General features: G+C 34.3%; 3 protein-coding genes and 1 non-coding gene across 7 annotated transcripts; 2 read left to right on the forward strand and 2 right to left on the reverse strand.

Annotated features, from left to right (window-relative positions):
• The first annotated feature begins 4,357 nt into the window (after nucleotides 1–4,357).
• LOC8281727 (caffeoylshikimate esterase) lies at nucleotides 4,358–5,811 on the forward strand. The gene has a single exon (XM_002521357.4). It carries the CDS (start codon nucleotides 4,649–4,651, stop codon nucleotides 5,618–5,620), a length of 972 nt encoding a protein of 323 aa, XP_002521403.1. The 5' UTR covers nucleotides 4,358–4,648; the 3' UTR covers nucleotides 5,621–5,811.
• A 1,740-nt stretch (nucleotides 5,812–7,551) lies between these two features.
• Nucleotides 7,552–7,623, reverse strand: TRNAQ-CUG. Its single transcript has one exon. It is a non-coding gene; the product is annotated as a tRNA-Gln (tRNA).
• Nucleotides 7,624–8,389: 766 nt separating this feature from the next.
• Nucleotides 8,390–18,938, reverse strand: LOC8279107 (helicase-like transcription factor CHR28). 3 transcript variants are annotated; one of them, XR_007216154.1, is made up of 12 exons: nucleotides 18,347–18,938; nucleotides 17,919–18,006; nucleotides 17,364–17,780; nucleotides 16,026–17,200; nucleotides 14,969–15,040; nucleotides 14,059–14,136; nucleotides 13,051–13,963; nucleotides 12,147–12,277; nucleotides 11,687–11,908; nucleotides 10,115–10,726; nucleotides 9,786–9,937; nucleotides 8,390–9,015 (listed from the first exon to the last, which is right to left on the reverse strand). XR_007216154.1 is itself a non-coding variant. In XM_048375129.1 (12 exons), exons 1-12 carry the CDS (start codon nucleotides 18,503–18,505, stop codon nucleotides 8,911–8,913), a joined length of 4,059 nt encoding a protein of 1,352 aa, XP_048231086.1. In that variant the 5' UTR covers nucleotides 18,506–18,936; the 3' UTR covers nucleotides 8,390–8,910. The 3 variants fall into 3 exon arrangements, 2 of the variants coding, with proteins under 2 accessions (XP_048231086.1, XP_048231085.1); XM_048375129.1 differs by having other exon boundaries at nucleotides 9,786–9,995; nucleotides 17,364–17,657; nucleotides 18,347–18,936; XM_048375128.1 differs by having other exon boundaries at nucleotides 9,786–9,995; nucleotides 18,347–18,935.
• Nucleotides 18,939–21,798: 2,860 nt separating this feature from the next.
• On the forward strand, nucleotides 21,799–25,240 carry LOC8281729 (protein GID8 homolog). 2 transcript variants are annotated; one of them, XM_015720726.3, is made up of 7 exons: nucleotides 21,799–22,033; nucleotides 22,147–22,257; nucleotides 22,561–22,720; nucleotides 22,851–22,954; nucleotides 23,765–23,896; nucleotides 24,131–24,287; nucleotides 24,883–25,240. In XM_015720726.3, the coding sequence occupies exons 2-7, from the start codon at nucleotides 22,207–22,209 to the stop codon at nucleotides 25,002–25,004; spliced, it is 726 nt and encodes a 241-aa protein (XP_015576212.1). In that variant the 5' UTR covers nucleotides 21,799–22,033; nucleotides 22,147–22,206; the 3' UTR covers nucleotides 25,005–25,240. The 2 variants fall into 2 exon arrangements, with proteins under 2 accessions (XP_015576212.1, XP_015576211.1); XM_015720725.3 differs by having other exon boundaries at nucleotides 21,803–22,033; nucleotides 22,848–22,954.
• The last annotated feature ends 2,219 nt before the right edge of the window (nucleotides 25,241–27,459 follow it).

Consider the following 27,459-nt stretch of genomic DNA (forward strand, 5'->3'; position numbering starts at 1 on the left):
TGCTAGTCAATCTCAATTGGATACAATGAAAATTGGCAAGATCTTTAAGTAGAGTATCACACTTTTAAGAACAAAGTTGTAAACTTAGTTTGATCTCATACCTCCAAGACTACGGAAATGATCCAACCTCTTTCTATTGCACCTAAGTTATGAGGAAACTAATATCTAACACCATCTTATTATCTACAATTAATATACCCATCATATTTTTTCCACCAGAATATGACAACCAGCAAGGGATTTGGTACATCAACTTCAAACTACACATAGAGCAGATCCAGCTCCAAATTGGCCAATGGATGTCCACTCATTCACTTAGCAAACTTATTAGGTAACTAACTTTTTTGGTTTGTTTCACAAACCACTAAGAGGGATTGGTCAATGTAAAGAAAGAAAAGTGCAAATCTGTCTAATCTCAATAGCATATAGCTTTTAGATTATACTAAATAACAGAATATGTGCATCACGACATGGACTTAAAAACACACATGTGTAGTGTGTGAGTGTGACTTCTGGTGCATCATCGAGTTGGTTGTTAAGCAATCAATATGAACCATGAGGAGACACGTTAGCCTATATGACAAATTTTTCTTAAAGCTTTAGCAGTCGCTTTCTTTACAAAGGGACAAATTATAAATCATGTCCAATTTCCACATTTCTTTTTCTAATTTTGCTCTCTAGTAGACAAGCAATAATCAAGCCAATGACCTGATCAAAGTTAGTGATAAAACGCACTTTCAAAGAAGCTACAGCCTACAGGTTTGACATCTTACTTGCAAAGAAAGGGGTCATATCATTCATCCTTGAGTAGTTAATTGCCATGGAGAGCAAAGATAGGAATCTTGTCTAGAGTCATGCTGTTTGTTTCTAATAGGCCTAAGATTTCTTGTACTTGTGAAGTTTAAAACTATTAGATAGGTTGCTAAATATCTAAAAATAGTTAATAACAGCATAATGCAGCTAGCAATGAACTGTTATAAACAAATCCCAGTTACAAACGACAGATCTTTTAGACCAGAATCATCCCTGAAAGATAACATTGTTCATAGAATTGGAAGGCACACATTTTCTATAAAGGGAATCATGAAACTTGCTGATATTTGTAGTATAATTTAATCTTCCTAGCCAATACCTATATTCTATTGATTCAGGTGCCACCTAAAAGAAAAATGTTCAGCAGAGCAATGGGCAAAATCAGCATGGTATTCTTACTTCAGCAGTATGCCAAATACACTCAGCATGCTAATGTACAATGCAAATGTATATGACTCTTTCCATGTCATGTCAATAAGGTAAAAGAAGATATAGACCCAAGCATTATCATGCATCCACTTGGGATCTGCCTCAATTATTTACTCCGCTTTAACTTTCCAATTTCAATCAACACATCAACCATTATAATCTTTCTTCTCGTCCCTTAAAAATGAGAGGATTCTGCACAGGATCTGTAAAAGGAGAATAGGAAAAGAAAATTGTTCATCATTTACATTCAAATCTATGAGGACCATTTCTTTTTTTTATCCATCCAAAAACCAAAATGATGTGGCAAAAGCTCTGGAGGATCTTATTATAGCATTTAAGGCAACCATCCACCCACGTTTATCAGAAACCTAACTTTGGTGCTCACCATTTTCTCAATCAAAGACTTAAATATGTTTATATTATAAATAAAATGTGCTTAGGGCATTTATCTAACGTCTTAGCCCTAGTTTCTTATCCATTTGAGTGCCTGATTACCCCTTCTGCAGCATGAGAAGGCAGAATAGCGTACAACTGTTTATACAGTTTAACATTGGTGAGAAAAATGATTCTGATATCTCTCGATTCATGCTTGTTTATATAGATATATATTTTCAACAGGATATGATGATGGATCGTATGACAGAAAGAGGTGTCTGAAGAAAAAAGTTGGATTTCCTTTTTCTTGTAGGTGGTAGTCAAAATTATCAACTCCATGTTGACAACCAGGGATTTTAAGAAGACAGGGGCCTAATTGATGAGAAGAGGATGAATTTGGCACAAGAGATTGGCTTTGTTCAAATGCACAAAAGAATTTCATGTTAATGCTTCTTAAAACTTGTAATTTTCTTTTTTTTTCTTATTCTGTGACATATTTCTATGCTATGCAGTTTCATATGCTTTCCAAAAGGACTAAAAAATGTGGGATAAATATATTCTTCTCAGAAACCCCTTGTTACAACCTCTTTGCCGGCGCTGTTCGTTAATGTCCAGAAACCTAAACCTAAACCTAAACAGTAAACGCGACTGATGAATATGCAGGGAAAAAGGATGTGTTGGTACTGCTGTGCCATATTTGAGCCTAATCATATCCGGTCTGCTTTTAGGCTTTTCACCGCCACTTCTAAAAGCAATGGTTAGTTGTAGATAGTTTGACCAACCGAACCTTGGCATCATTACTTTGATAAAAAATTTAAATCTTCAGACAAACTTGTACATCCCTTCCATCCAAGAAAACTAAAGTAGCTCTTAGTATTTGATACTGCAATATTCATCTTTGATTTGTTTTCCTAATAAGGAGATTAGAGGGCTTTAAGAATAAATACTAAACTTCCCCCAGTGGAGTATATCTTTTTCCTCAAGTTCCGTGCTCCTTTTTTCCTCCCAATTTACCTTTTATCCTTTTTCCATAACTGCATGAGCCGCCTGAAATTAAGCATTCAATTTTAAAAATATAATTTATAAATTTATAAATGAGATAATAATTTTTTTTAAATTGATTAAGATTTTAAATTTAAACTTTTAAATATCTAATTATTTTAAAAATTTTAAAAGAAATATTTTACTGTCAACAAAGATTTTGACCGATAAAAATTTTAAATTAAATTTAAATATATACATCAAAAAATAATAAAATAAAATATATTTTTATTACTTTTCATTTTATTCTTGTCTTGTGTATTTTCATTGCTAACACCCCATTACAATTTCTGCCACTTACTATTGGTTGTTAAAATATAGATTGAAATCTATAGGTTATAACTTATCTAAATCTGAGCTAAGAGTTTCGAGTTAAGAATTATTGTATATCGCTCTCATAGTAATATACTATCGGCAAAAGTCTTATCCTGACGCCCTTTAGATTACTATATGATTTCTTCAAATTAGCCTCTAAGGCTATTAAGGACTGGAGCTGAAGTCGATTGGCCAAAAAGAGAGGGAAAAAGAAAGAATTACTAGTACAGTAGATGTAGAGTAGACCCAAGCCTGTCACTTAGTATAGTAGATGTGGAGGATCTTAAAGCTGTGTTAGGCCCCCCTAAGGCCGAAAAGCAGCCCAAAAACTCTGGCAAATGCCTCTATTGACGTAGGCCAACTGCACATTTAATGCAAGAAAATGTGAGTTGATTTTCACAAAAACTTGCTTCTGATGAGTTCCGGTCATCTAGATTTGGCACAGAGTTACATAGTTGTGTTATGTCCAGAAATAGTTATAACACTACTCAAGTGAAAGTTGCTGCGAGTGCCTTGGCAAGAATCTTCGATTGATCAAGGAGCCGTATGAATTGAAAAGTACAGAACAGGGTGGATACTGGCATGTGGCAATAAGGATCTTGCCTTCTGCATAATATTTCCTAGTCAAACCAAATTATAATTTAAGTACTATAGATTGAATCCCGACGACAACTTATCTAATTCTCAGAAGCTATTCTAACATAATACCCAGATTTTAGACCTCGGAAATTCTGCAACATTCTTGAAGCTTAAAGTTTTCTCTTACTGAAAAAAGTTAATTAGGTTAACAGCTCATTATCTGGGGGAGTGTACGCAGTAGATGATTACCCAGTTGTATAAGGAAATCTACACTAGAATAGAATCTATGTTTCTGCTAATATTGATAGAAATGGACACATAAAATAAATGACATATTTATAAGTTGTAACCGTGGCTGCAGTTAGTGGTGTCAACCAATTGTAGGCCTTAAAGGTTTTCTTGTTTAAGTCTAAGTATATAGGTCGAGCATCTTCTGCTTTAAATATATTTTTCTTTCTATCAGAATATTATAGCATATATAGGCTAGCAGACTGAAAATTTAAAATTTACAAGTACGTTAATTTTCATGACACTTAAAATCATCAACCTCAAACTATGAATAGTAATCAAAGTTGGACCCGAGGTGTTATGTAAATTAATCAAGCATATATCTTATGCCTTCGTCATAGGATAAGAAAAGATGAAAAGCATATGCTTTATGCTTCAACCTAAAACGACACATTCCCTTTTTTGGTACATTTTCAACAAAAATAAGAAGCTACATTAATTGCCAAGTATGCATTCACAGAATCATTGTTTGTACCCAAAGAAAATAAAGGACACTTGCCCAAGAATTTCAGAAATATGCACAAACAGATAAACTTTATATGTAAATATTGTTTGCGCAAAATTCTATAGCTGCATTGTAGCAAGAGGGTAAGGTAATTAGGAGGGCACTAACCTCAACTTGGAAAATTGTAGGAACTAAGAAGGCCCCAAATTTGAAGTCAATTAAGTTGCAAAACGGAGTAAGGCAGTCAGAGTCAGCTACCCACCTCAACAAGAAAAGTAAAAAATTCAGAGCCAAGCATCCAAATAAACCCCAAAAATCACGAGAACAAAGAACCCTCCTTTATCCCTCATCTTTTGTCCAAGAATGGAGGAGCAACAAAATCTTTCAACTGAAACTGAACTTCACTACTGGGGTAAAACCCCAGAAGAAGAATACTACAAGCAACAAGGAATCAGAGCATCCCACTCATCCTACACCTCACCAAGAGGCCTCTCTCTCTTCACCAGGCGTTGGTTTCCAGACTCCTCCTCCCCTCCACGTAGCATACTCTGTATGGTCCATGGGTATGGCAACGACATCAGCTGGACCTTCCAGTCTACAGCAATCTTTCTTGCCCAGATGGGTTTTGCATGCTTTGGAATTGACATTGAAGGACATGGCAGATCTCAAGGACTCAAAGGTTATGTACCCAATGTTGATCTTGTTGTTCAAGATTGCCTGTCGTTCTTTAATTTTGTCAGGCAAGAAGATCCAATTCTTCATGGGCTGCCTTCTTTTCTATATGGTGAGTCAATGGGTGGTGCTATTTGTCTCCTGATTCATCTTGCAAACCCTAATGGATTTGACGGAGCAATCTTGGTTGCTCCCATGTGTAAAATCGCTGATGATATGAAGCCCAGATGGCCAATTCCTGAGGTTTTATCATTTGTCGCAAAATTCTTGCCAACTTTAGCTATTGTACCAACTGCAGATGTTTTATCAAAGTCAATCAAAGTTGAGAAAAAGAAGAAAATTGGACAAATGAATCCAATGAGATATAGAGAGAAACCTAGACTGGGTACTGTTATGGAGTTACTGAGGGTTACTGAATATTTGAGTAAAAGAATATGTGATGTTAGCATTCCTTTTATTGTATTACATGGCAGGGCTGATGTTGTTACTGATCCAAATGTGAGCAAAGCTTTGTATGAAGAGGCAAAGAGTGAAGATAAAACCATCAAGATTTATGATGGCATGATGCATTCTTTGCTGTTTGGTGAGACTGATGAGAATATTGAAACTGTTCGCCGTGATATCTTGTCCTGGTTGAATGAAAGATGTAAAGGAACTTATTAGTAACTTGATAGTCTGAGTTTGTCTATAAGGAACTTAAATTGCTGCTTGTTGCCTTCATGGGCAGAGCAGCTGTTTTTAGGAGTTCAATTACAGAAAACTTGGTCAGCACTATAGTTTTCCTTTTCTGATGGACTTGATGAATGATTTGAATTCACTGTGAGATCCCAGTTCTGTTTGTTTTTTGAGTTTAAGCAGTCATAACAGTGACTATATCTTCACAACAAACTGTATGTCTTTTGCCTATGTTTGGTGTAATGTGCAGGGAATGGGGAGGAGATTTTATATCTGCTCATCAACACCTTAATTTGTAAATAGAAGATCCAAATTCTGCTCTAGGAACATAGGAAAAGGGAAGATAGGTTAAATTCATATTCTGCTTCATTATGTGTAATGAAATCAAATACTAATGCATTGGAAAGCAATAGAGGCTATTCATCAGCCAACAGCCAATGTGGGTAAATTCTACTTCTCCCCACATACTGAGGCCCTCTAATCTAATACTAAAAACTGTTGCATCCAGAAGACACAGAAAATAAATTATAAATCCATGGGTACTGCGTTACTGATATTCCTACTCCCATGTAGTATGCCCAAATGAATATGCATCAAACGACAACCTTTGGCACAATTCATGCCCGCAACAGCGCCCATCACCATCAGATTATGATAATTACAGAGCAGATGAATCCTAGTTTTCACCACTTTCTCATCCATCGGAATATAGTTTTACTGATTTATGGTGGACCATATAGATTCCACCATTTGAATTCGGTGTGAATCTCATAATTCAGGCGATATAGTTTCCTGTAAACCATGTGGTCAGTACAAGAATTTGTTAACAGAAGGATATATAATGTCACATAAAAGAAGGAAAGATCAGTGAAGAGAGTCATGGTTAAAAATTGGGAAAGAAATGTGATATTGTGTTCAAAGTTAAAATCAGACATCAATGATGGAGTGTCTAATTAGTCTTAACAAAAGGAAGACTTCCATTTGGACTGTTAGGATGTCTAATTCTGCGAATGCCATAAACGACACCACGGGAATAGGAAAAAGCCATGCAATTAAGACTACCAGTCATCTGCAAAGATGGTCTAGTATCTGATCCCTTATGGCTATGGCTGGTCAGTTTTTAAAAGAAACTTTACACCATACACACATAAATTTACTTGCTTAATTTAAAATACTAAAATATAACATGTTCAAAACAATCAATTTGTATCCCAGTACATGACCTATCTAAATCTATTCAAGATTTTTGTACCTTATGTTGATATTTTTTTGTCCAATTAAAACTGTGAAGAAAAATAATTTTATGAAATAACTTATATATATATATATATATATATTGAATTTAAAATATTCTACTTTGTTTATCCAATATTGCATTTATATATTTTTATAAGGTAATTATATTGATAATAATCATGTTGTTTTTCTAAAGAACTGGATTATTAAGACATTTTTATGGCAGAGTTTATAATTAGGTCCTTGAGTTTCTTAACTTTATTTTATTGAGGCTTTTAGTTTCTATTTTATTTTAAAAACTCTTATATTTTGATTAATCAAAGTAAAAATAAATGTAAAAAGGCTCAATAAAAAAATAAAATTTCATAAGACATATATAAAAGTTTTTAAACTAAGTAAAAATAAAAATATAAAAGCTCAAAATAAAAAAGAAAATAGAGACTCGGTAGAATAAAGTAAATTCAAAGGCTTAAATAATGAATTTTGACTATATTTATATGTAGAATTTTAGTAAAATATTTACTAAGAAATGGAAAAACATTAAACAGATGGATTTAAATGATCCATTTAATTTATATATTGACATTAGAATTATTTAAAAATACTGATATAATTAAACACCATTTAAAAAAATTGCTCAAAAAAAAAAAGAAAGAGAAATAAAAAAAATTAAAAGTGAAAAAAGGTTCCACCGAGATTTGAACTCGGGTTACTGGATTCAGAGTCCAATGTCCTAACCGCTAGACCATGGAACCTTAGTTGCCTTATTTCGAAAGGTTAACCAAATGATGCGCTGGCAAGATAAGCACAATGATGTCCTCACTGCGCATGCCCCTGGCACAATAATGTATCTTCCAGATATGCAATTGCAAACAGAATTGATAAGTTCATCAATTAACTCCTCCCCTAAAGTCAAAGGGGACCAATCAGTGAAATCGGAACATCTCGAACATACTGGATGCAGTTAGTCATAGGCATATCTTTAAGCGTGATTTTGAAATCTATTATTTGTTGTTGTCCAACTCTTTTAGGAATTGTTCTTCTAGGTTTTGGTAGATTGATGCTCGCCTTAGTATTATCAGCTTTGCTTTTACTTTTTATCATTAGCTAATTGAGTAGTTCCTGCAACTTTAAGAATCTTTTAGGTTTTTTTTTAAAAAAAATCTTATGTACTTCTCAATACTTAAGCTAATGGCATTCAGACCTACACGATATGTTCTTTACTTCTTTTTCTTGTTTCTTTATATGTTATTTATTTTTCTTGTTTCAAATCAATTAGTCATAGGAAAGAAAATAAAAAACCTATAATTTCTTTTCCTATCAAATCTAAAATCTATCTCTTAATCTTTGTCTAATATGTTAATTGCGCCTTCTGAGTTGCTTCCCAGCCATCTTTTAGCTCTTCTAATGACATCATCTTTATTGTTTATTTTACAGCATAACAAGGACAAAAGATAACAACTAAAGACATCATGAACAACTATCTAAAAAAGAAAAGGAAAAAATATGGAACAGGAAGAATACATGATACTGCCCAAGAAAGCTATTATTTCATCACCTCTGTACAAGGAGAAACAAAATGTAACAATAATAAACAAAACGAAATACCAGTAGCCAGGGAAAAAAAAAAAAAAAAGGAAAACCCCTATCATTTACAATTGGGGAAAATTGAATATTAAAAAACAAATAGCAGATCTGTGTTTTATACCTATCAAACTCGGTATGTTTACTTTTAGTAAGACTATTAGAATTCAAGATCCTATCACTGTGATGGGGGTGTAATGGAAGGGAAGAACAATTGTTAGACCCACCAAAAAATGGATAAAGAATGGCTCACCTTCATCTTCATCGGCATCTATGTATGTATCTTCTTGTTATAAAAGACCTACTTCCTCGAATTATCAATGCTGATACTATGGTTCAATTCAATTATAGAGTTGCAGCAGCAGACAGCTACCAAAACCTATCTACATATCTAGGCTGCTACGAACCTACACATCTTTTCTGACTTAGCAAAGAAATGTCTGCCAGATATTGTATCCTCACACCATAAAAAGGTATTTCAAGTCCTCCACTGTTAAGCGAGTCTGACGACCACCAGTTTCATCCTCACCAAACGCAGATGCAACCATCTCCCTCTTCTTTTGCTGCAAGAAAGAACACAAGGATTTTTCGTACCTCCACAAAAATGAATAAATATATCAAGAAAACAAAAGCTCAAAATACAGGAAGCTCCCAGTAATTCCCTCCTTTTAATTAATACTGAATTAAAATAATACAAGATAAATGAATTCCAAAAAAAGAAGAAGCCAGAAACTACATATTTCACAAGCTGCAAATCATGCTAAATAAACATATTTATCTGGTGTCTAAAAAACCTCTTATTTTTAATTATAGGAAATGAGACAAAAGTTTGCAGAAAGGTTAATCCAACTCAACTTGTTCAAGCCATGTTGTTATGTAGAGAATTAGAACAGTTGAACCACATTGGCTAGCTTTATTACTACTTCCTAATGTCCTGAAAAAATATGAACTAAAGCCTTAAAGTTGCAATGAGCCAATAACTGCAGTTACCATTACAAACAACTAATGACTTAGAACAAGTCAATTAACCTCATCATAGGTTAATGATTTTAACCACATAAATGCCTCTCCGACCAAATCAGCAAAATGGTCAACAATGAGTCATATTAAGTCCTCCAACTTTAACTAATCTAGGAGCTCGAATCCAGAAACATCAATCACTAACATGCCTGACAACTAATAGATGCAACACAATAAAGAATCTTCTCATAAACTGTAATGTAACCCATATATTTATCACTATATGATACTTTTCAATATGAAATCAGGAGTCCAGACATTTTTCAATACGAACAAAAAAAAAAAAAGAGCGAGAATACAAGAATAGTGATACCTGCAGGGCCAAAATACGATCTTCAACAGTATCTTTTACAGTTAAACGGAAAACAGTCACCGGACGAGTCTGTCCTATGCGATGTGCTCTATCAATTGCCTGATCTTCAGTAGTAGGGTTCCACCAGAGGTCCAAAAGTAGAACACGACAAGCTGCAACCATATTCAGTCCAAGACTAGCAGCTTTCAAAGACATAATCATAACTGAAACCTAAAAGCAACAGAGGGCCAAACTTCAGAAATGAAATATTTCACTAAAAACACTTAACAACATGATATTCTATACAATTTCTATTTAACTTAAAATTACAGATATAGTATCCCACAAACCTCAGGGATTGTATTGAAATCCTTCACAGCTTTATCTCTAGCAACAACTGACATCGTTCCATCAAGTCTTCTGTACTGAACAGAAGAACTCTTAAGACAAGCTTCAAGCAAATCCAACATCCTTGTCCACTGGGAAAACACTATAGCTTTCTCACTTCCTACCTTAACTGAACCATTAACATTGTCATCTACAAGTATATTTTTCTTATCAGTATTATCATTGACTGAATTCCCAGTAGTGCACAAATTTTCAGAACAGGTGACACTTCCATCAAGAGATTTCTCTAAGGAATCATTTGTAGATCTACAGTCCTTTGGTTTATTCAGTGATTTCAGGACATCAAGTGCTGCCCTAATTTTTGAAGAATCATATGGAAGACCCTGAGAATAAGGGTTGGCTGCCCCCCCAAGTTCAGAGCCAGAACCATCTTGAGCTAGCTGACCAGAAAGAGAACTGTTTAATGTGGCTTTTGAAAACACTGATGATGTATTTAATCGAACTTTGCATTTTGAAGTGGGGCATTGGTTGTCATCACCAGTCATATGTTCACATATGCACTGATTGCAGAAAACATGACCACAAATTGAAACAACAGCGTCTTCTGGTGGATCCTATAGAAATCAACAGAGATATCAAGGAACATAAAGGTTGAATAATGAATAAGCTAAGTTGAGAGTTGAGACTACATAGAAACTACAATGTCAGACAGGGATATTGATATAACAGTATAACACTGCAATTTAGACTGGATATATGTAGTTCTCACAGGGGGGGGGGGGGGGGGGGCGGGGGGAGAGAACAGGTAACAACCTCAACCAGAGATTGTCTCAGCTTGTCATTACAAAATCATTGACCACCTACTTTACACCATAAAAGCTTACTTATGTTACCGGTGATGACTTCTTGAAAAAAATCCATTTAACAACTAAATACAAGAAAGTAGAGATTAGGTCCTTAAATTGGAAGAAACTGTAACCAGTCAGAAGCATGATTTACACAATATTTGCAACATCTTACCAAGCATATAATTACTATGCAGTTTTTTTATTACAATCTTAGACTTATGGCATCTTAAAGGGACCACACGTAGAGGAGTTTTAAGTAGAATGAAGTTTAAATTTTACCTCTTAGGCTATGATAAATTTTGTCTCAACTTCTTTAAGGTTTTAAATTCCAGGGATTCAGTGAATCCCAGAATTTCTGGAGCAGGCTCTGATACCGTCCATGTGTCTCACCAATTATTACATAATCAAAATAACGATGTGCCTAATCCTACACATCTATGTAGGGATCTGAGTCCTATGGTTAATTAATATTTAGAAGGCATGACTATGATATTATGAACGACTGAACTGTGATTTTATCAATGACAGCGTATAAGTATAGCCTCATTAATTTGAACTCTTGTTTGTCAAAATCTCTTATCTGAAAAATTTCTAGAAGATCGAGTCCCTAAGCCATCCTCTTCAACCCCTAGGATGCTTCCTTCAAATTTCAATCAAGAATAAGTTGCAGATAATGAAAATCGAGAGCATTGAAACATGTAAAGGACAAAATGGGTAAGCACATACATTGCAGATGCCACAGATAGCCAAAGATGCTTCTAGGCAATTCAAAAGGCATATCTGTTTTTCCCTAGGAAGCTTCTTTGCCATCTCCATTGAGGATCTACCGAACAAATTTGAGTCTATACCCCTAACTAGAAGAGGGTGATCACAAGCTTGACGAAGACGCAACAGCATCAACAAGATGTTCACATAATTTTGCTTGACTGTTCCAGCAGCTGCATATTCCTGACAAGAAAAAAAAAAAAAACTTGAGGTATTAAAAAAGAGTTTATACACAAAGTATGTAGAAAGCCAAAGCTTGGTCGCAACATAAGAATATTTTAACCATTACCCGAATCACAAGCCTTGGTGGAAAAAAATGGAAGAGGTGTGGGGGTCTGGAAGAAGAAAGAGGGAAAAACAAAATGGAAAAGCATTTTTAAAAAGTTACTATCTGCACATTACTTATCTATGCAACACATACTCTGAATTGTGCCCGTGAATCATTCTCTAGTTGTGTGTAGAAATCACGCTCTTCATCAGTAAAATCCACTTTTTTTAATTCTACTACTTTTGGTGGTAGGTTTATGATCGGTTTCCCATCAATGTGTGTCCCTGTATCAATTAACATCACAATGAGCATAAACAACGGGGATTAGACGCCCTATCTAGAATATTATTGTATGATCTGAAATTTCAAGTACATATCAAATTGGAAATAATAACAGCATGCTCATGCATAGAGCATTTGCAGCCAAGATTTTTGAGGATCAAATAATATTAATGCACGTACATGAACGCAAAATTTAAAAAATTAGTCTAGGGAAGCATCTCGTTTCCGCAACCACTTTTGTACTTTGCTTATAGCTTATTTAAGGTTATGCAATAGAAGGGGCTTAGCTCTGGATCCCCCATTCAGAATTTTCTACTAGGCGACAATAGGCTATGCAATTATGGGATGGAAGACATACTCTTGGGGTTAGAATCCATCAAACAATTAGAGGGATATGCTATACGTCCCCATATCCTGAAGATGTAGTTCAGCAGGAGTTCACAGAAAAACCAACGAGGAAAAAATAGAATGCAAACTAAACCATAGCAATAATTTAAATCAATCCTTGCAGTGAATAATTCAGCAATTAATTTGTCGATGAGGAAAATAAATATTAAGTAATTTAACCACTATGCAAGTAAAATGATTTGAAAGATAAACAAACACCAAGTTTCAAGAAGCATAAAGAGAACAACTCTTTGAAGCAACTTGAGGCTGTACTAGTTTCAAAGTCACAATAAAGTAAGGAATCTTGAGGAGCATCAAATGAAGAACATGTTCAAAAAAGGATTAACATATGAAAATCAATGCCAGCAAAATTCACATGAAATCTCACCTTTGGTGCGACGAAGCATTATCGTTTTTAAAACGGCTTGCAACTTTTTGTACCCTTTTGTTGGACTCTTTTGAATTGGGATCTTTATTGTAGAGCAGAATGAATTGTAGACAGCATAAGGATCATATCTAAGGAATCTGAAATAGCTATAAAGATCATCTATTGCATTCTGGATAGGAGTTCCAGACAAGCACCATCTGCGTTTTGCACGAAGACCCCAACAGGCCCTAGCCACTTGTGTTCTGTGATTTTTGATGCTCTGGGCCTCATCAAGGACAACCCTAAACCATGCCACTTTTGCAAGAGGTCGAGCAGCAGACTCAAGTAATGCAGCCTCCATTCCCTTCTTATTCCTGGAACCTTTTTTGCCAGAAGTAGGAGGGTATTTCCTTTTCTTACTCGATGAAAGCCCCAGTGATGCAACATCATCACCTTCCACTTTTACTTTCTCATCATCATCTTCGCCGACAAGAGGTTGCTTTGGGACCTCCATACTAACAATTGAATATGTTGTCAGAACAACATCATACTTCGCTAACAAAAACGGATCTTTCGTTCGATTGCTCCCATGGTATACCAGAACAGAGAGATTAGCTTCACTGGTCACCTTTTTATGCAACTCCTCGGCCCATTGACGTAGAACACTTGTAGGACAAACAATAAGAGTTCCTGCTGCAGGCCTTCCTTTAGATTGTCCAAAAGTATTAATGCCATTTCCTGGACCCAGATTTGACTTGACTTGACAACTCTCAGCATCTTCTTTTCTTTGACCAACCTCAGAAACCTCATCATCATCTTCATCCAAATTCAAAGTTTCAAGCTCTTCCTTCTTAACAATCTTTAGATCTGCTTTAACAGATGGAGGTCGTTCCTTAAGTATAAGAGCAATTGTAGATACAGTCTTTCCTAATCCCTGCAAGAGGTCATTGGATAATCCCACAGATCAAATAATGTGTCTTGAAAGTAATACAAGCAATAGCGTTTGCAAGTTAAGAAAATGAATTCCACCTGATCATCTGCAAGAATTCCTCCAGAACAGTACAAGCTAGAAGTCTCCTTCTGAACCATCCAAGACAAAGCAATTCGCTGTCCAAGAAATATTATAGATTAGCTGGAAAACTCATTAATAAGCTTATTTACAAGTACATTAGACAGAAGTACACGGAGTCATCAGGATTGACGACTAAAACACATATCCTTGCTTCCCAGGGTTAGTATTACTATATCTAAAAAAAAAAAAGAAAAAAGAAATAAGAAAAAGACAAGGAGAAAAAGCAGAGCATTAACCAGTTGTTATGCAATTTATGCTAGTGCTATTTAACTCGGATTATCAAAAAAAATAACTTAAATCTAACACAAATAAGTAGAGGAAAACCAAACACCTGTTTTGATCTAGAGATGTACTTCCACCACAATAGCTTTTAATTCAATTAAATTTGACATGGACTAAAGTGAAAAAGGACTGACAACCTGGAGGTAACAAAACATAAACTTTAAATAATACATACTGTGAGTTAGTACAATATCTCCAACTTAGAGGCAGTTCTCTAGGTAACATGCCTCCTGTTGGAATGGGGTTTTAATAGTCTACTTCTTGATGCTTTTTTTCCCTTCTTTCATGTTACTCGAAAAAATAACTGAGAAACATTATCTGACCTTGGAACTAAAAAGACTTGTTTTCTAAACTAGGGAATAAATGAGAATTATAAACAGGTCTGTCAAGACAAGTGAGACTCTCATGATGATTTACTATTGTGATTTTTCCAATTCATCACACCATTACTTTAACCTTCTTTTAAATATTGCAACATATCTTTCCGGAGTCAGGCCATCAGAGTTATTCATTGTGCTGACTAGATACATTTTATCAATAAAACAAGGCAGAAAGGAAGTGGGGGATTAACTAGAAATTCAGAACCTGGTGTCTCATAAGAGGTACAGCCAAAACACCTTCCGGCAGAGTAGCTTCAGACTTTGGCTGAGAAAGATCCTGTTATACGTGTCGCACATCATAGTTTCAATAATTAGAACAGCTGTTATAACAGGCACACTAAGAAAGGGCATCTTTCTAATAGAACAGCAAAATTTATCTTGAATTTGTTTAAAGAATAACAATAAAACAGACTCTGCATTATCCTACTAAAATAGGAATCACGATCAATGCAACAATTAAAATGAAGTATGAACAAGCTTTGCGTATTATTGCTCAACAAATAAAACAAAGGATTATGTTTCTACTTATGTGCCAGCTCCACCATATGGTCCCAAGATTTAATTTTTGTTTCTAAATGGCAACTCAAAGATACATATAAATCTATATATATATATATATATATGCACACACACAGGAGACTAGCTTTAATTTGTTAAAAGGGGTGGATAAAATAAAAGAAATTAATAACAGGCCCTCATATAACAAAAATGAAAGAAATAAAAAAATTATAATAAAACCAACTAAAATGCTATAATAGCTAGTACTTCTTAGCCAACCTGGATGTTTAGAAACTAACAAAAAGAAACAAATCACCACCCAAATGAAATAAAAAGTGAATGATCGTTTATGAATCCATCAAAATAGGGTCTAGTAAAGAGAATTTATGCCCTTCTGCATTTTTTGCCCTAAATTACTATTCTCAGGCCTTGACTGCAAAGTCCAAGACTTTACCATAGCACTGGGGCCTTAAAAAAAATGAAAATGCATGATGAAAAACTACTTAATTTACGTAAACATATAATCTACATATTTATAAACATCTAATGAATGCATATCTATGAAAGCCTGAACGCGTCCGAATAAATATTTCAGTACATACTCATCGTATCAATATGATACTCTCTGACCTGAATGAAATACAATATAGTGCAAACTATTCCAAATTCTCTAGGCACTTATAGTTCCAAACATTTTTGAACTTCAAATAAAGTAGGATAAAAGAGTCAGTGTAATGTGGCTGCAATGCAACAAAAGATCTAACCTGCAATGCAGCCTGAAATATGAACCGCTCATCATTAGCCTTAGGCCTTGCAGTTGCAACTCCAGTGTAATGACTGAAATCACCATATGCAGAATGTTGCAAAGGAATGTGGGCCTTTCCAAATGCAAGAGATTGATGTGAACGAGCAGGTTGACTAATATCTTCAAGAATACAGATGTCAGAGTCATCATCAATATGGGATTTGTTACCATGCAAATTACTCTGAATTGATTCATGACTGACACTTGAAAGATGGCGCAAGCATTTTGGACGAATCAGTTTACTATCTATTTCCTGCTTAATGCAACTCGATTGCTTATTTACATTCGATTTCTCTGCACATGACAAATAATACCCTGAAGCATTTGAGTTCAAATGTGTCCTGTCAAAGGGAAATTTTTTAGCAATTTCACTAACTTGAGATCTCATAGATGTCGAATTCATGTCTCCTTTCTCATCCTTCATGTAAACAAAATTCTTGTGACTCGGGATAGAAGATGATTGCTTCAACTCTTCCTCAACAAAACGACTACTTTCATCAATGCAAGAAATTTTCCTATTAACAACTTCATTAATCATTTCATCAGAATGGCACATCATCCTACTACATGCAATCACTTCCGCAGCTTTTTTATCTTCTGTTGGAACCAGTGGCTTCTTGCTGATGGCTGACTGGATACAACTCAATGGCATTGCTAACGACTTGTCATCAATAATTCTATCATCAGTATTAGATGAAAAATTTGCACTGATAGGTGACATACAATTAAAGCCTTCATTTTTAAAATTCAGTCCCTTGTCATCACTGTAATCAATCATTGGCTCAGATGCAGAACATGCACTCTCGGTTTGAAATTCCCCTATTTCATTGCTAGACAGTAATTCAAAACTGAAATCTCCATCGAAACATGGCGGTGAATCAATAAAATATGTGTTATCAGAATTGATGCCGAATTGCACAGCTGAATGATGAGCATGGACATCTGAATTATGACAAAAGGTAGACTTAGTAGTAGCTAGATTATGCAAAGAAACATCTGTGTCCTCGAAGGGTGTATCTGCATGCCTAAAAAAATCATTTTCAGATCCTGAACTCCTTGAGCTGTTTTCAGTTAAAGCATAACCATGTGCAAACTTGCCATCCAAACTGTCTGTATAAAAGTCACGTGAAGCATCTGCAATTCTCAAGAGAAAAAGAAAAGGTGGGTACCTTCACCAGATATCATAATGATCTATGTTAAACGATCAAATGCAGAGCAGAAGTTTGAAATTGTTAATGTAATTATCAAATGTGCAAAAGAAATAATTAAAAGAAAAAGACTTGAAGAGTTTGCATACCCTTGGAATCAGTGTTCCCTCCTGCATATCTGAACTGAGTTCCAGTTTCGCCAAAAAGAATATTGAAATCTAAATTTCCGGTAATATCTGAAACATGATTAGATTCTCCATCAGCAAAGCTAGATGATGTACTACAACTAGGAATGCCAGATTGCAATAAACCATCCCTCTTGTCTCCTTGACTGCTGACTGGAGAAATCCACTCTTTAAAACTTCCAGAACAGGCATGCATATGACAGCTAATTTGTGATGAAGGCTCTAGGTTTACGTCATTAAAGGCCATGGTATGGCTCCCTGCATTATCAAATGAAGTAACTGAACCCCCAATTCTAGCATCTGGCTTGTGTGATGGGTAAAACGTAGCAGTATCTATAGACTCAGATTCCAAAGCATGTGCTCCATCTAACATCAGACCCCCTAAAAAGTAGACCAGCGAAAACAATTATACTCGACATAATAATACAAAATCATCCAACTGAACTCCACATGCTTAAGAAACCAGCATTATTCCACCCTTGAACTCAAAACAGAATTTAGCATAAGGTTATTGATTACCACTCGGAAGCTGACAGTTCTTTTGGTTGCCAACATCAGTAGCTGACTCGACTTTCGCATTCTTACATGAAAAATCCTCATGACTACTCTGCAATTTTATACATCCAAATAATAAATAGTCATTAACGAAACAACTAATTAACTAAACATGTATCTATATATCATAATACACAAATGAAAAGTTAAAACATGTCAGTCTATAGGGAGGAAAAAAAAGGCAGCATTTTCTCTATCTTCTATAGATTAAATGTATAAAGAATCCCAGGAGACAATTCATACAATTATTGACCAGTTGAAGCTGAGTCGGTTAATCTTCAAAACTTAGTTATAAGTTCCAAAGATCACATATTTCCACAAAATTCTCTTCAAAACCTACTATATGCAGATGCCCAGAACTAAAACCATCACAATTTTCTCTCCGGACCTACCTGAGAGGGATCGACAGGCTCCGAAAGAATGTTAAAGAACAAATCAAAATCCATGGACAAGTCGTCTCCTCCTTCTCCTCCTCCATCAAGCTCATCAACGTCCAGAATTTCTCCACCTGGCCAGTCCCCCGAACCACCACCGTCCGCCATTAACATCATCAATAATAATGAAATTCAAAATTCAATTGGAGAAAGGCCCAAACCCTAACTAAAAACCCTCTACTATTTCTACTATTACAAAAATTGAAAGTGAAATTGCTTAGATCGAGGTATCTCCCACCGCACATGCACACGAAATCAACCAAAATGACAGAATTTCGAGAGACCGAAATAACGACGAAATTCCCTGGTTTCTTACTTTTATTCGTTTAAAAATTTTGGATGCGGCTTTTTCTTGATGGAGAACGAAGATGTAAGAAATTTCAAAAAAAAAAAATAAGAAAAAAAAATCAAAGAGCGTTGATTTGTGTATGTAAAAACTATTTTTATTTTATCTTTTTATATTATATACAAACAAATAAAAGATAAAAATAAAAGTCAGGAATCGTGAAGAATGCGGGTGGCGCAGGCTTCATTTAAATATGATTACACCAGTTGGTTTACGACTTAGGCTAGGCGTCTACATGAAGGTACAAAAGGTTGACGGTGGATATGCTTTTCATATATTATACCAGTTACTTACTAATATTTAAAAATAATCTTTACTTTTTTATTTTATAATTTTAGATTAAAAATATTTCAATCAGAATTTCTATTACATAACTATTAATCAGTTATTTACCTTTTAATCTTTGATATAATATATAAATTTATTATTTTATTATTTATTTATTATATACTATAGTTTTTTTATTTGAATTTATCTAAAAATTTATTCAAATTTTAATTTTAGTATGTGTTCGAAAATAATTAATTTGTGTTATTTAATTATTAAAACTTTAACATAATTAAGTGTTTTTAATTATCTTAAAATATTTATATTAATTAAAATATTAAAAATTTATATATTTAATTTTAAATTGTTAAATAAAATATATATTTTTCTTATTATTGATTTTGGTACGCTAGAATTGTAGCTTTGATAAGAAATTTAAAAATAAATTATATTTTTTTATCAATTTAACTTTTTAATTGCATTGATTTTTAAAATATAAAAAAAATTAGTCCAACTAATAAAATATATAAGAAAATTTGTATATTATACAAAAAGATAGGGACAAACAATATAAAATTAAATTTAACTAAAATTTTCTTAATAAAAGACTTGACAAAATAGATATTTAGTATAAAATTATATATTTTTTTAAAAGATTATAGATCATTAATATAATATAAAAAACAAGATAAGCAAACAGTAATTCTCTTTTTAGTAGAGTGCGTGCATTAAGGACTTTGTTGTTTTCACGTCATGAAATCAATATTTGATGTATATACTGTTACGGATTGAAACTTTAATGATTAATTGCAATTTTTGAAACTGTTAAGTTAGATTCTTGGGACCTAATTTTGTAAGGAAGTGAACTTTCTCTTGGATTTTTTTAAAATTATTAGCATCGACCAATCAAATAATCAATTTTAATTATTTTAATATTAATTAGGCTCGAATCCGATTCTTTTAGCTGCACTTTACGTTCACTTATTCAAGAAAATCGTGAAGAAATAAGAAAAAGAATACTAACTATTTAAACTCCACCGCGGAGAAACTTCCTACTTCATACCTAATCACGGATTGAATTTGAATGTGAAAGGTAAAATTCGTAGCAATGCGGGAAGTAGAGGCCAGGAAGTCTTTCTTCTTTTTTGTTTTTCTTTACAAAAAGAGAAAAAGAAAAACAATGACTTGTGAATATTTAGTCCACTTTTTTGTCGGACTGAAAGCTGCTTTGTTGGAATTTCCAGTAGCAGGGGAGACTAAACCAAGATTACGGTATTATCGTTGGATCTAATTTCTTTACACATCTTCCCTACTAAATTAGCCATTCTGCTGCAATTTGTTATTATTTAAGAATTCTTATTTTGTTTTTGTTTCTATCTGTAATTACAGAAATAGTTCCAATCGAAGTTTTGTTCTTACGATTTACATAAAATAAGAAGAAAGATGACTTTTCTGGGAAGCAACCATAAATTCTTGTCGGCGTCCATGCTTCCGTTCACAGTGATGAACTTTTCTCATTTTCAAAAGCCTTTGATTTGGTAGTACGAGTAGTGTGATGAAAAAGTAAAAGAAGGGGCCAAAAGCAGTTAGGTACAAGTGTGATTGGAAATTTCGTGCCTGGTGTAGGGTGTTTTAAATCTCGCTCGGAGCTTCAGTGGCTTCCCCCTTTCATGAACTTTTCATAGGATGAGTCATTGTTTTGAAATAAAATTGTGATTATACAAAATATTTAACTCATTAATTTGGTTAGTTGAACGGTTTACCGTTATTTTTTTTTATTGATAAAAATACTAAACATTGACCTGATTTATAGAAAGATATATTTATAAAATTTAATTAAATTTTTCATGTAATAATTAAAAGCGAACTAAAAATGAAAAAAAAAATGCTAAAAATATTATTTTTACTGGCAACAATTTTATTCTTTCAGAAATTGTATAAGTTTATTTTAGAACCTTAATAGTGTATGTTAGGTATATTTACAAAATGATATATATGTTATTCGTAATTCAGTATATATTTTCGTAATGTTTATGCTATTTAGCCTTTTAGTATGTATTTAGTATATATTTAATATATGTTTACTATATATATATTCGATAATATTAGTTTACATAACTAAGTACTAAGACTATCTTTTGTACCAAATTATATCTATCAGGACTTAATAATAATTTGGTACTTTAACTAAATTACCATTATGGTCCTTATCCCACTCTCTCTGTCGTCTGTCCTGACAGCTTGTCCCTCGTCATCCACTATTGCTCCGCCGTTGTCTCACCGCCAAACTAATGCCAGTCACTCTTCTTGGCGTGATCAGTCTTTCACCACAGTTGTCAACATCTTCTCATTGATCAGATGCTGGAAATAGATTATTTGACTCCTAAAACTTATGGACTGAGCAATCCAACCATCAACGTTGATTCTTCAATGGTGAACAGACTAAAACAATGAAAAATGAAAAAAACAAAAAAGAACTGTATAAATGATATGCTTTGTAACATAAACTTAAAAGAAAATACTGGGTAAACGATATTTTTTCAAATATAGTGTAATTTTCCATTGGATTAATTGATTTTTCAGTTCAGTTCTGATAGGTTTTTGGGTGGGTTGGATTTGGTCAAATTTCTTGGTCCATCACTAGGTTTTCGTGCTGAACGTGCAAAACACACAACAATGAAACTAATTGAAGCCCAAAACAAAATGGCGTCCAAAAATACCCAATAAGCATTCAAATAAATAATACCAATGGGCCAAATAAACCCACACCAATGTATTACTGATTGCCGGATCCAAATCCGAACCCAACCCGGAAACAATAAACGAAAACCAGAGACAAACAGAAAGAGAGAAGCCAAGCATCAAATAGATAGCGCGACGCCGATTTAACGACAGTAAACAGAATCGTGATTCTATAAAATACACAATATAATTCCTATCATCTCCCTAGATAATTTTCACCGAAAATCATAGCACTGTCTTTTTTCACTTCGTCACTTCGCATCCTAGGGTTTTCTTTTTCTATTTTACTGGTAAGTGTCAGTGAGAAGTATATAAGATCTTAATTAATGTGATTTTCTTAAAGAGATTCTTCTGGTTTTTCTGTATTGCTGCCTCTATAATTGTGTGGTTTGTTTGGATACAGAGGTTAGCGGTATCCGAATTTTGGGGGGATATCAATGGGGTTGATGTTGGTCGTATACTGATGTCACTGTTCTGGATTGTCATTCGTCAGCTTGCAGAGATCGAGGCAATGGTAGTTAAAACTCTTAACTGTGTTAATTTTAGTTTGCTTTATAATTCTAATTCACGGTATTTAAGTAGTTTATTTCGATTGGTTAATTTAATGAGTTAGTGAAAGAACTAGAGCTGATTGTGTAGGGTTTTGGATTCTGTTCTTTTATACTCGTTAACTTCTACTGTGATACTAATTATGTCGTGGTGCATTTTGAATTTAATTGGATTTTACTAACTGGCAATGCAAAATTATTTTGAATCAGACTAGCTAGATTGGATCAATGTATGTTAGGATGCTAATGTTAATGTTAATTGTGCACAGGCTACGTCGAAAAAGGTGATTACAAGAGAAGAGTGGGAAAAGAAGCTAAATGATGTAAAGATTAGGAAAGAAGACATGAATAAATTGGTAATGAACTTTCTTGTCACTGAAGGTTATGTTGACGCTGCTGAGAAATTTCGCAAGGAATCTGGAACTGAACGTATCCTTTTGTTCATCAGTGTTATTAAGTAGTAGTTGTAGTAGAGATTCTTATTTTGGTGTCTGATGATTCTTGGTGGCTTAGATAGACTTTGTGGAAATTGTGTTATTTTCTTATTGAGAGAAAGCAGATATAGATCTTGCAACAATCACTGATCGCATGGCTGTTAAGAAGGCTGTACAGAGTGGAAATGTGGAGGATGCAATAGAGAAAGTTAATGATTTAAATCCTGAGGTAGGATGCTTTATTATGTAGCAACAGTCTTATTGTGTTCGTTGGTTTTGCTTTTTATAACTTTGTCATTTTAATGCTTATTTTGTTTGCTAGTTTCTTCGTTTTATTAGTTTCAGCATTTTAAAGGGCTAGTGAAGTTACTTTACTTTTTCATGGATATATTTTCTATCTGTTTTTTAATAACACTAGGAAAGTTAAATTATGAAGCCATCAATATGAGTAAACATGTATTACCTTTGACCTTTGCTAACTAGTCACGTTGTCTTACAGACTTTCCAGCAACTTTTGCAAAATTAATGGTTTACCATCCTAATGAAAGGTGCTAGAATATAATTGCTGCTTCCTTGTTTTCAATACCACTAGATTGCTAAGCATATGCTTTGCATTCATTGTTATGTTAAAAGGATTCGGCAAGAAGATGATTCCTTGGGAGCAGAGAAGCATTTATGTCTCTTGGAAATGACTTATGTGACAGAAGAGCCACAGGTTCATATTTTGCAAGTTATGTCATTCCAGCTCTAGTCAGGCCAATCTTTAGGATCTTGTATCCTATTCCTGTAGATGGTTGTTGAAATATGTTGCAGTTTTCACCAACTAGAAAAAACTGAAATGGAGTGATTAAAACTAGGAAATAGAGACCTGATTGGGTTGTAATGGCTTAAATGAATTTTAGGTCTTAAGATTTATTTTAAGTATTCGTTGATGAGCTTTGTGTGGTTTATTGTTTTCTGATTATGTGAGTGACAACTGACAAGCACATGATAACATTTCTTTCCTTTAGATTTCTCTCATGTGAAATTCCATATGCAGATATTGGATACAAATCCCCAACTTTTTTTCCATCTACAACAACAGCGGTTGATAGAGTTGATACGGAATGGAAAAGTAGAAGAGGCTTTGGAGTTTGCTCAGGAGGAGCTTGCACCCAGAGGAGAAGAAAATGTAATATTAGATTGATCATAACTTTCACATGCCTATAATGCATTTTAAGTTGGTCTAAATGTTGTTCCCTCTGCTCTTTGATTTCTCAGCATGAGTAAACCTCATCATTTGACTGATTTATTAATGTTAAAGCTTGATGTCATACAAAGTCAAAGCTATCATGCAGCCATGTTTCAGCGTTGAACTTCATACTTTAATGACTATGTGAGACTGAGAATTTGAAATTTTCTACAGCAAAGCTTCTTAGAAGAATTGGAGAGGACAGTTGCCCTGCTGGCTTTTGAAGATGTCACCAACTGCCCTGTTGGAGAACTTCTGGATATTTCACAGCGCCTGAAGACAGCAAGTGAAGTGAACGCGGCCATCCTAACTAGCCAGAGTCATGAAAAAGGTTTGTGTGTTTGTTATTAATAATATTTTAATTAGTCATTTGTTGATGTTTGCAATTATTTCATCATCACGGGCATTTTTTACCACTAGCTTTCTCTTTAAGTTGCATAAGTTGTTGCTAATATGAGTTTCAGTCTGAGGCCAGTTAGATTTTTCCTAAAATGGAATTTTGATTTCAGTTATTAATGTTTTTGAATAGTAAAAGACTTGGGAATTGTTAAAATGGTCATCAATGGCCATGTTCTTTATCTTGGAGTGGGATTTTAATGATGTAGCTAAACGGAAGAGCTTTCTTCTACATCTATCTTCGGGAATTGCTAATGAATATTGAACCTGAAGGAAAAAGAGATTTTAGAGAAAACAAGTTGCTAAATAGGCCTTTCCAGTGTTCTTTTTGACAATTATCTAGTAATACAAGCACCTCTGCCACATTTGATGTCTAGCTGTTCATATCCACAATCGTTTGGGCTGTGCTACTATATTGCTCTTCCCTATTTCATAGGAGAGAGCCTTATTTGATTTTATATATATATATATGAATTATTCATCATCTAAATAGTTACTCAAGAGTATTTTTCAATTTCGTATTATCACAGACCCAAAGCTTCCAAGTTTGTTAAAAATGCTGATATGGGCTCAGAACCAACTTGATGAGAAAGCTGCTTATCCTCGGATAAACGATCTATCCACTGCCATGCTTGAAGACCCAGCGGTTTGAAAGGGAGGTCTTGTGGAAGCTGTGGATTGTCTTAGACTGAACACATAGAGTTGGATGGATTCGTCAATTTGTACTGTTGTCACATAATGACTTTAGGCAGTTATTTGTTGGATGTTGTTAGAATCTGGTTGGTGCTTGTTTTCTTCTTCTGAGATATTCATGGCCCGAGCCCTCTGTGAAATTGATTTTTTTATGCAGTTTGCTTCCAGTATAAGATTCCACATATTCAATTGACATTTTATCTGGAGATAACTGGGTTGTATCACAAGTGAATTCATTGTAGTTACTGCCTTTGTGGTCCAGTTATTGCTGCATCTCCTGGGGAAATGGCTGGCATGCCAAATAAGCGAATGTGTTACTTTCTTAATTGTGTATTAGATTAAACACCCAAAAAATAAAAGTATATTAGACCCCATAATTGTAGCTCTTAATGGTGTAGTAGATCAGATAACTATAGCAAAGTTTCAACGCCGCAGCAAGACAGACCCGCAAAAGGTAAGGTCTTTGGTCAAGAAAACGAAAACAAGCGTTAGCTGCCTCCGTCATGGAACTCTGCACATTTGAGCAGCCGTGAATATCTGGAAACACTGGAGAGGGGGAGTCCCCTGAATTTGCCAACAGGAATTAGATTATTGGATGGATCACAATAGGCGTTGCGGCAAACTTCTACCAAAAATCTTACTGCAGACACATTTATGAATAATGGCGCCATTACTTATGACTCCAGAGTTCCGCTAGACCATTACTCATGTCACAGCTACAAGCTGGTCAGTTGCGAAAATTGTTACCCCATCTATATTAATTAATTGCTAAATTACAATTGAAAAGACCAAGAAAATGATAACTGAAATAGAAGGGTGACACAAATCATGCCCTGGACAAACTGCATCACATCTTTACTAAGTGAAAAACCAAACCTACATTGAAAAGATGTAGCAATTAATGCCACAGAGAAGGTCCAAAATCTAGCAAACAAAACAGAAATAGCAATTTAATAAACAAATTTTTCTGTCCTCTACTCCCTTTAACATCGCTCAAGATTCTACCCACACAACATAAACCCAAACAGTCTTGTTATTGCCATCAAGATTTTTTTCACTTTTCACTGCGTATCCTCCTCTTCCTCCCCCACCACCACCCAAGTGACAGCAGCCACCATCATCAAAATTGAGAGCATAACTTGAAGGATCATACTGGAACTTGACTTGTTGCTTGCCTCCATTTTTCTTCACAGCCTTCTTCACTGCTGCTCTCACTCTCCAAAATAGGCTCTTGCATTGCTTCTTGCTGAAATTATTCACCCATTCCAAACTCCCAATAAAACCCATATTCACGACCATAAAAATCTGAACTTTCAATCACAAATTCAATAACCCAAAAGCAAGCTCTTGAAGCTACAGCAGAAAGAATGAAGCAAACCTCTCTCTAACTTTATAAGGATGGAAGTAGAAGATATGAGAATAACAACACCCAGAAAAGCCTAAACTTTTGAAGAGAAGGGAAACAAGAGTGGATGGGGAATGAAAGAAAGAAAAAAAGGCAAATCTTTTGGGTCTTTCAAAGAAGCTGGTAAAGCTTCAGTTGGCAGTCTCAACAGCCATGTGCTCTTTTTGGCATTACATTGGGATGCTCAAATTCCATCAACTAATACAAGAAAAATGGTGAGAGAGAAAGAAAAACAGTAGAGAGAGAGAGAGAGAGAGAGAGAGAGGGGTGGTAGAGCAGAGAGCAGAGAGCCTCTTTCTTTCTTTCTTTCTTTCTGTCTGTCTCACTCTCTCTCTCTCTCTCTATCTAATCTATAGTCCTATCACTATCAGATAGTTGTTGTTGTTGTTGTTGTTATAGGGGTGGTAGAGCAGCGATCTTTGGTTCTTTGAGCACTCGATATTGAATTCCTCGTTTCTGTTGTTTTAGGTTTTCTTGCTGCATGTTTTTAGTGGGCACTAACTCCATATTGCATTTGATCTAACAAATTTGGTTAGATTGGTTTTGGTAGACTCAGTATTCCTAAATCCTCTTACTATTCCTAAAATCTTGCGATTTCTTTTGATTCTAAATCATTCTACTTTGAATGCCTCCTTCCCAATTTAAACCACCAACAATTGAATTGAATAACGCAAAGATTCCCGATTCTAGATTTATTATTATTATTATTATTATTATTCTTTAATTGATTAATTCAAATATGTTAACTTTGGCTAATTAATTTTTAACTATATACACAATGTTTTCCAAATTCGTTCTTATATCTTATAATCTGATTTTTAAACCTCCAAACAAACGTTATGTTGAATTTAAAGCTCACTGCAATCTTTTATTTATTTATTTATCTGTTTTGTGTACCTGTTTCATAAAATTAAATTATTTAGTTTATGTCAAAATAGACTATTCATTTTATGAAATCGAACTGCAAATCACTTTTACTTAAGTAAATTTGATTTTTTAAAAAGTAATC

Source organism: Ricinus communis, chromosome 5, assembly GCF_019578655.1.
Source record: "Ricinus communis isolate WT05 ecotype wild-type chromosome 5, ASM1957865v1, whole genome shotgun sequence".
NCBI classification, from domain to species: Eukaryota; Viridiplantae; Streptophyta; class Magnoliopsida; order Malpighiales; family Euphorbiaceae; genus Ricinus; species Ricinus communis.